General features: G+C 36.2%; 1 protein-coding gene across 1 annotated transcript; it reads left to right on the top strand.

The window, feature by feature from the left end:
• Nucleotides 1–695: 695 nt before the first annotated feature.
• Nucleotides 696–5407, top strand: LOC141386469 (ubiquitin-protein ligase E3C). Its single transcript, XM_073954999.1, has 8 exons — nucleotides 696–1681; nucleotides 1749–2487; nucleotides 2545–2953; nucleotides 3008–3129; nucleotides 3192–3959; nucleotides 4021–4165; nucleotides 4222–4921; nucleotides 4990–5407. The coding sequence occupies exons 1-8, from the start codon at nucleotides 1349–1351 to the stop codon at nucleotides 5155–5157; spliced, it is 3384 nt and encodes a 1127-aa protein (XP_073811100.1). The 5' UTR covers nucleotides 696–1348; the 3' UTR covers nucleotides 5158–5407.
• Nucleotides 5408–9515: the final 4108 nt, after the last annotated feature.

Here is a 9515-nt window from a genome sequence, read left to right as displayed (position 1 = left end):
TACTGACTTGATAAAAAGTCAATAGATTGCTTAATATCAGTCAGCTGATCGAGTTTATCTCTTATTATTTTCAATTCTTCTTTAATTGAATTGTTCTCGTCTCCTTTGCACATATAACAAATATATTCAACACTCGCATCATCCATAATTCTCTCTAATTCTCTCTTGTTTAGCTTCGTACATTGTGCGTGCATAACTTTACGGCACTTATCGCATGCGACAGTTTCATCGTTTTCTTCATCCACGACTAATTTACATTGGTGGCACAGTTTTTTGTTTGCATTTAAACTTTTACGATTTCTGCCAGGCATCTTTATTTCACTCTTCCCACAATTTAAATTAGTTGATGTATCACTGCAGAGAGAATCTGATTTAAACTTTTCGCAAAATCGTTCAAAATTTATATTTATTTTATCGAGCGACGGAGCTGTTTACAAAATATGTCTATGCACAAACAGTGTTGCCAATCAACCATCGACTTACGCGTCTCTAGATCGACGTCCATAGTAGAGTAAAATCATTAAATTGCTGTAGTGGGGATTTCGATTTAAGAACACCTAATTTCATGAAATTATTTAATGAAATTCACGCTAGTGTGGACCGGGACTTATTAAACCATGGTTGTTGCTGTACTACTTACGTGACCTGGGGCTCAATTCTTGTTCTATGAAAATTTTAAATGAAAACTTTTATAAAGGGAATAAATGTCAAATGAAAAATTTTATAAAGAAAATATTTTTCATTTAAAATTTAAATCCAGTCCCTGGTAAATATATGGTCTGTTCCTTTACTTTTGAAAATGGTAAAACCGGCAAAAGTAGCAAAAGTTGTAATCTGCTTCCATATGAATTGTATGGTGTCTGAAGTAAAGGAACGTTTTTCGAGTAAAAAGTTGTAAAACTTGAAGATTCATGCACGTAAAGGAACAGGGCTATATCTTGGTTGGCGTCATTTCTGATAAAAGAATAAAGAAAATATCGATCTATGTTGCCCTTGCTCTTTTATCCTTGGTAATTGTGCCATGCACCTACCTGTATAAATGCTTCTGACAGCAAAAAATAATCTGTCAGTCAGCATGACAGCAAAATAGAAGAAAATATTTTATATTAAATTCTTTTTAAATCGTCGTTTTTGTAACAAAATGCGTTGAATTGTGTTAAAATCTTACTGATAAGCTAGCCTGAAGTGAAACATATTAAGATAATAAGTGCAAGTTCGAAAAAAAATCATTTTTAAAGGAAACAAACATAACTTCTGTTAAAGAAGGAAGAACCTTGACATTAGAAACACAAGTACACAAGTTGCAATTGGAAAACTTGAGAAAAACAGAGGATACAAAAGCAAAATTATGTTTGGCTTTGACGGCGAGTACCGTCGGAAACCCCAACAGAGTCTTGGCGGAGTGTCTCTCAGCAGCGACCGAGAGACTATAATTCGCAAAGCTGCAGAGGAACGTCTGAAACGTAACCAATTACGACGTGAGACGAATGGTGCTATCGTTCTGCAGTCATATTCACGGTCATTTATACATCGTCAGAGGCGAAAAAGATTCGAGCGTGAAGAATTTGATGGATTCCTTAAGACGCATCGCCAACTCCAACAAGATGACAATTTAGAGTTCTTATTACGGCGGTTAATTTTCTTTTACAATACTAAAGAAGCCAAGGATTGTGAACGATTGGTAAGTGTAACGTTAAGTCTTTATAGAATGGATAGAATGGAGAATGACTAATCTAAATTCATTTCAGATTGAAATATGCCAACATATATTAAAAAGTCCCGCCCGTATTTTGCAAAACTCAACCACAGACAAAATGTGGCTACATCGCCTTAAGAAGCTTTTAGATTTGTGCATAGTGCAGTTGACAATGGATTCACAGTCTTCCCAAGCCATACCCCTAAGAATGTTAGAAACATTCACCGCCGACACGTCAATAGAACGTTACGTTGAAAATGAACAGTTAATCAGAAATTATTTACAATTTATTTTCAATTACCTCATTGAAAGGGATTACTACAAACGATTACGTGCGATATTGGAACTTAAATGCCCGCCACTAGACGGCGAGGTTTTGCATCCTCCTAATCAGTTTTCTGAGGCTATTTTTCAACTGATGTTGCGACCTTTACTTTTGGCCAAAAATTCAGAAGCTGAATTTTCTTACAAGGTTTGCTTGTCATTCAGCAAACACATATTATCACTGCCTTTCACAGATTGTGTACGGAACTTTCTCATACCATGCTTTGCTGATAATGCGGAATTTCCATTTGAGTTCATTCTAAGGACTCTTCAGAAATATACCCGGTCGGAAATGCCAGAAAAAATGGAAGTTGATGCTAAGAGTATACCAACATTCACTGGTGCTTCAAGTTCAACGACCAATGAGAGCAATGTGAAATCTAAAAATGATGACACTGTAGATCCAAAAATTATTTTTAGCAGTTTTTTGTTGCACTCACTACTAATGCTGGACCGCAAACAGCTGGGTAAGGCTGCTTAAACCCAATTGCTTAAGTTGTTACTTAATATCTGCCAATTTTCAGATACCCTCCACACGAATAAATTGTTGAGCAGTTATATAAAAATAATTTCAGAAGTATCTTCAAAGATACTACAATTACCGAAATCATCATTGAAACATTCGGGACATCACCATAGTCATCATGGAAATGAAAGCGAAGAAAGCTCTTCAGACGACGAGAGTGAAGGCGAGGATAATTATCAAGACAAGAGATCCGCTGGAGGAGAATCCGTGTCGCAAACGACTGCCATAACTGAGAAAGAAAAGGAAAGTCTTTTGGAATGCATTGTAATGATTAACGAGGGTCGACGAGTTCAGATTATTGTGGAAAATATAGAAGAATATCTAGGAGATGGTGATGTGTTGTATGGATTGTGTGAAATTTGCCACAACTTGATGATTTACAACAAAATGGCCATGTTTGATTACAAGTAAGTGATATTTACTCGAACTACAATGTTGGTTACGACATGTGTCTTCTCTAGATTGTTGTATACTTTATCTTTCACGCCAAACTTTATACGGGCAGTGTGGTTTACCTTGGTATCGCAATCCAAGCAACAGGGTTTTAATGCTCCTTTAACTCTTATATCCAAAGGAGTCGTGCGTAAGTATAAAATACAGTAGTTATTTTGATTTTTTCTTACCATTCTTTTTTTTTTTTTGTAGCAAAGCATTCTGGCAGTGAGACTTTTGTACCGTTACTGGCCACATTTTGTACTTTGTTTGGACGATTGTTGCCCACACTGCACGATAATGAATTCTGTGATGAAAAACTATTGATAGACAAGACTCCACAAGCAACGTCGCATATTCGTCTTATGCCTTTTTCACTGTCTGAAATTGTACAACTTTCAAAGACACTTAAAGAGATATCTTTGGGTTTGGTGGAGCTGGCATTTCCGGAAACCCGTTCAAACTTAAATCAACACTACCGCTTCGTCTTGGGGCGCTCAGACTCGGACGATACTAAAATGAAACAAAAACAAATTTGGGCGAATCTATTGAAGGTTGTTGTTTTCGTGTTGAACCAGATTCATACTAGAGATCTTAGGTTGGGCTTCTGTCCCGATTCTCATTGGACTGTGACCCGTTTAGATTTGCCCCTGGACAGACCAACGGATTTACCATTAACCAGAGGCAGTAGAACCAGAGGTATACGTCCTTTCCAGCCAATCCGGGATTTCACCAGAGAAGATTTCGAAAACGGTCCTCCAATGTCCACCAAACAAATTCGATCGATAACAATTTTGCGAGAAATACCATTTGTTGTGGCATTTAGTAAACGAGTCGGAATCTTACAGGGATTGGTGGCAGCCGATAAAATGAGAGTACAAGGAAACTTACAAGCGTTTTTGCAGGGACCTTCAATAATGTTGACAGTAAGAAGAAGTCATTTGTATGAAGATGCCTATGACAAACTGCGACCAGAAAATGGTATGTGAGAAAAGCAAGATTGTAGAAGTCAAATTCAAAAATTACTTTGATTTTAATCTAGAACCTGACCTGCGATTAAAATTTAGAGTACAGTTTGTTTCTTCTTTGGGCTTGGATGAGGCTGGTATTGATGGAGGTGGTGTTTTCCGCGAATTCCTTTCGGAGCTAATAAAAACAGCTTTTGATCCAAATAGAGGCTTCTTCATGTAAGTCAATAGAAGGTTTTATTGCTAGGATGAGTTAATCTTCTGTCTAACTTCAGGGTCACAACGGATAATAAACTTTATCCCAATCCCACTGTGAGTGACTTGGTTCCGGATTTTGAGAAACACTACTATTTCATTGGACGAATATTGGGCAAGGCAATTTACGAAAACCTTTTGGTCGAACTTCCTTTGGCGGAGTTTTTCCTAACAAAACTAGCTGGAAAATATGCAGATGTCGACATACATCAGTTGGCCTCATTGGATCCTGAACTTTATAAGAATCTTTTGTATTTGAAAGATTACGAAGGTGATGTTAGCGAACTTAATCTAGATTTTACTGTAGCAAGTAGTTCGTTTGGCCAAACACAAGTTATTGAGCTGAAACCTCAGGGACAAACTATACCCGTAACAAACTCCAATCGTTTGGAATATCTCCATTTAATGGCAGACTACAAGCTGAATAAACAAATACGTCAACATTGCATAGCATTCCGTAAAGGATTATCGAACGTTGTGTGTGTCGAATGGCTGTATATGTTCAGTAACAAGGAATTGCAGATATTAATATCCGGTGCCGAGATACCCATCGATTTGGAAGATCTAAAGAGGCATTGTAAATATGGCGGTGAATATAGCCCTGAACATCCATCAATAATAGCTTTTTGGGCGGCTTTGGAGAGTTTCGATGATATGCAGAGAAGGCATCTTTTGAAATTTGTAACAAGTTGCTCAAGACCACCATTGCTCGGTTTTAAGGTACATATATCCAAATTAGTTGAAAAACAACATAATTAAAATAATATAATGTGATATTTTTATTTCAGGATTTGGATCCGCCCTTCTTTATTCAGAATGCCGGTGATATGGAGCGTTTGCCAACAGCAAGTACATGCACTAACCTTTTGAAATTACCTCCTTTTAAAACTGTCGAACAAATGCGCGAAAAATTATTGTATGCTATACAATCTGGAGTTGGATTTGAACTCAGTTAAATATTAATGCTTCTCCACCAATGAATTTCCATTTTTTGATTAAATAATGTATCCTTTAGAATGAATTACTTACTATCCACAAAGATATGTTTTTTTCTTTTGTTTGTTTTTATTGTAAATGAGGAACAAAGTCAACAAAGATTATATGAATATGAATACAGTGATCATATCGAATGAACACATTTACATAATACTATTTATTTAATTGGTATAATGTAAAAATAAAATAAAAAATAGAAAATAAAATAAATTGCTGTTCTTTGTGTACATAATTAAAATAATTCAATGTATGTGGTGCACTTCGGAATGGACATTTTGGTAAAAACCAATCAAAAGCTTAAATAAGGCTGTAGAACAAGGGACAAATGATATGTAGAAAAGTTCAAACTTTAAAAAGTAAATATGTATGTTTTAATTTAAGGAAACCAACCATCCTACAACAACAAATCATAATAACCACATTTTCATTATTTCTACAATGTATATCAGCCAACTAAAAACTAACTAAAAAACCAAAAGTTTACAGGAGAAGAAAAAAACGTTATAAAAGGAAAACTGTTTTATAAAATATTCATCTTATGAGGGCAAGCATTTTGGGCATAATCAATCATGTACGAATGGGAGTAAGTAACGAAACCAAAGCCGCGAAAACGCTAGGCATTGGCATTCATTACAAGAACATGTGCAATGTTACACTATTTTTCGAAATGTCATTTCTTGAATAGGATCGTTATTTTTCACCGTAGAAGCTTGAAATTTTGCAGAAGCAAAATCATATTTTCTCTTGTTAACGTTAAACACTTTTCTTATCGTTTTACAAATATCCGCTTTCTTTTTGTATTCGACAATAGAACTTTTATTCAAACTTATTTCTATTATGCAAATTACAATGTTGCCTCTATCGTATCAACATCTGTCTGTAAGCCGTTTTCATTCATCTCCAAATGTCCGTCTTGTCCCTGGAGTCCTGTTTAATCGATTCTGTGAAGTTTTTTATTATGTTTCTTTCGAGTTGTTCGCACGTTCCTTTGTTCCACATTGAAGAGCATAGCATAAAATTACACATAAATTAAGTTACAAACAATATCAAGTGGCATCAAGAGAGAAATCTAATAAATTTTAACTTGCAATGGGGTCCTGGGTAATGCTATCATGCCGCAATGTTACAACTTACCTACAATTGTATTTAAATTTGGAGATACGTTTGTGGATGTGTGTTTGGTAAGGATATTCGGATATTCTATGTTCGGCTATATGTGTATGACGTTGTGTGTTTTATGACCGAAAATATGAGAAAAGGACTACACAATAACACCCTTAAATACGTAGAGAAATCTTTGGTTACTACTACTGATGCCACTTAAACTACTCACTCTCCCCCTCTTATGTAGAAAAGTTGCTTTAAGCTGTTCTTAGAATATTTTAAAACAAAAGGCAGTAACCTTCAATTGGGAACCGTACACTTGATGTAGCTATGAAACCAGAGTGATGAAGCAACCTACATATCGTCACCATAAATGCCGGAAGGCGTATTCCACAAAACCAAAACTTTACAGGAGAAGCAAAAAACGTTATAAAATGAAAAAAACTGCTTTATAGAATGTCTTCTTATGAGGGCAAGTATTTGAAGTATTATAAATCAAGTACGATTTGGAGTATGTAATGAAAATAAAACCGCGAAAACGTATAGTTTTGGGATCCGTCATTACAAAAACATTTGAAATGTTATCAAATTTTCCAAAATGCCATTTCTTGAATAGGATCTTTATTTTTGAATTTGAAATTTTGCCAGAGCATGTATTTTAGCCTTTTGTATCAGACTCCATCAAAAGAAGAGTTTCGATTTTTATGTGGGTTACGTCTTCGGGCATTTCTGGTGACGATATATGGATACATATAGCAGAGTGCCAACATGTTAGGATCAAAAAACTCAATGGGACACAAAAATTTGAATTGAAACGGAATTTGCTCCAGTTTTTTTTTATTTAATATTCCACTATTGGAACGTTTTTATTTTTCGTTCGTTTTATTATACCCTCAGCCTTTAGGCTAAGGAGGGTATATACACTTTGATACGATGAAAATGTGCCTCATCGAAATAATGGTTTTAGACCCCAAGTATGTTTGGACGAAATGTGTTTCAGACAATTTGGAGTCGATCTAGCCATGTCCGTCCGTCTGTCTGTCCTGATGGCTGGAGCGCACGATAACTCTCGAACGGATGAACCGATTCGGTTCAAATTTTGGCTTTCGTAATATTTTGACCAAACTTATATGCTGTTTATATTAGAGCTTTTTGCAGGGTTAACCTTCTTTATAAGGATTTGTTTGAAATATAAGCAATGGAATTGACATTTAAAACCCAGTCGGTTTGTTAAATCCGGTTATATATAAACGGGGTATTAGTTTAAGTTCGAAGATGAGCTACATCGGTCCACTCCTTCCGGCACCTCCCCCACAAAAGTTTTTAAATGTTCGGAAAGTTTGTGCGCACGATAACTCTTTAAGGGAGTGGCCGATTTGGTCCATACTTTGCATAGCCTAAACTTTCTACCAGAGTAATATGAAGTTCCAATATGGTATCAATTGGTCTACTCCTTCGGGTACCTCCCACACAAAATTTCGGAAAAATTCAGTTTAGGGCCATCTCTCGAATCGCTTTGATTTTTGTTTTAGCAACTTGTATTCACTGCCCTCCATACGACGGTACAAGTTTCATCAAGGGCAAGTCCATACTTCCTGAGAAAATAGCATGAAAGCTGCAAAAACCCCTATGACACCGTGTGAGGTGGTTGGAGCGCAAGATAACTCTCGAACGAATCTGCCGATTCGGTCCAACATATGGCCTTAGTAATATTTTGTCCAAACATAGTTTAAGTTTGAAGATAAGCCATATCGGTTCACTCCTTTAGGTACCTCCCCCACAAATGTTCGGAAAATTGTTCGTACGGTAACTCTTGAAGGGAGTGGCCGAATTGGTCTATACTTTACACATCCTAATATATCTACCAGATATAGATCAGGTTCAAATATGGACTATATTGGTCAACTCCATCCGGTACCTCCCACACAAAATTTCGGATAAGTTCACTTTAAGACCTAATATCGAATCACTTTGATTTTTGTTGAAGCAACTTGTATTCGCTGCTTCAATTACGATGGTAAACGTTTTTTTAGGGGCAAAGTCCATACTTCTTGAGCAAACAGCCCGGAGAGTGTAAAAACCCCCCATGGCATCATATGTTGTGGCTGGAGATCCACTTTCATAAAACTCAATGTCGATCCATTCCCTTTAGTATCTCCTCCGCAAAACTTTTGATCTTAATTCTAATCAAAATTTTTGTCGGTTCAAATGCCCAAAATTTTTAAAACCCCTTAAACATACGTATTTTGGGAAAAAATTGTTTCAATATACACAGGCTGAGGGTATATTTCTGTCGGCAAAGCCGACTGATACTTTTTTACTTGTTTTTTTATTTATTGGACAGGAAGCGCTCTTAAATTCGCAGACCCAAATTAGGGCAAATCTAGGGATGTATGTGAGCGTGTTTACACTATTAGATTGCTGCAGAGTATTTTTACATCCGGCCACAATTTGATTAAAACAAAAGTAAAGGAAAAGAACAACTTTGCAACAATATTTCAATTGAGTTTCCACTCTGCGAACATTGTTAAAAAAGTAGGAATACTATGGCGTTCAGACATTTGAAATCACTGGAAACGCTCACGTGGTATTTGACTTTGTACCATAACTTGCGCCTCTTAAGTGGTTACAACTAGCTGGCTGGTCTTTTTGTGCCACAGCCACCATCATAGCAAACTTCCGAGCACCAGCCCACCAATTGATTTAGAGTTGCGAATAAAAAACGGAAGAACAAAAAAAAAACAGCTATTCTGGTAATCCCAGGTGATTTAAGAGGCCCTAAACGAATCAACCCAAGGTGGAATAAAACAAAAGGTCTTGTAGTTGAAATAATAATTGTTGCCAGAAAAAATGGCGTTTAATGGGCGGACAAAACAAAAGGAATTGAAGAAAAATTTGCATTTATATTTAAAAAAGATGGAAACAAAAAAGTTAACCGCGAAAGTGGATTCAACATTTAAGCAGAAATAAAAAACATGTAGTAGGTATGTATCAGAGGTCCGCAAAATGCATATAAAAGGCACACTCTATTGCCTTTTCCCAAAAGCGAATAGTGCAGTGCCTTGCATATAAAAAATATGAATGCGCAAAAAGCAGATTCACCCCAAAAAATGATTCACTGCTTTAGTGCATGCTTGCTTGCTTTTACATTTGTATTCACAAGATTCGCAAATGCAGTATGCACAATACTGCATACCACCACACAGTATCGTAC

This window comes from Musca autumnalis, unplaced genomic scaffold (genome assembly GCF_047663935.1).
Source record: "Musca autumnalis isolate F117 unplaced genomic scaffold, ASM4766393v1 scaffold_5, whole genome shotgun sequence".
In the NCBI taxonomy this organism is placed as follows: Eukaryota; Metazoa; Arthropoda; class Insecta; order Diptera; family Muscidae; genus Musca; species Musca autumnalis.
Note: the sequence above shows the minus strand (reverse complement) of the source record. Positions and strands in the feature narration are given on the sequence as shown.

Bases quoted from the DNA above. Each gene is read 5' to 3' on its own strand.
- LOC141386469 (XM_073954999.1), top strand. From the start codon at position 1,349: ATGTTTGGCTTTGACGGCGAGTACCGTCGGAAACCCCAACAGAGTCTT. The intron at 2,488-2,544 runs GTAAGGCTGCTT...GCCAATTTTCAG, and splicing joins GCTGGACCGCAAACAGCTGG to ATACCCTCCACACGAATAAA. The intron at 3,960-4,020 runs GTATGTGAGAAA...ATTTTAATCTAG, and splicing joins CAAACTGCGACCAGAAAATG to AACCTGACCTGCGATTAAAA.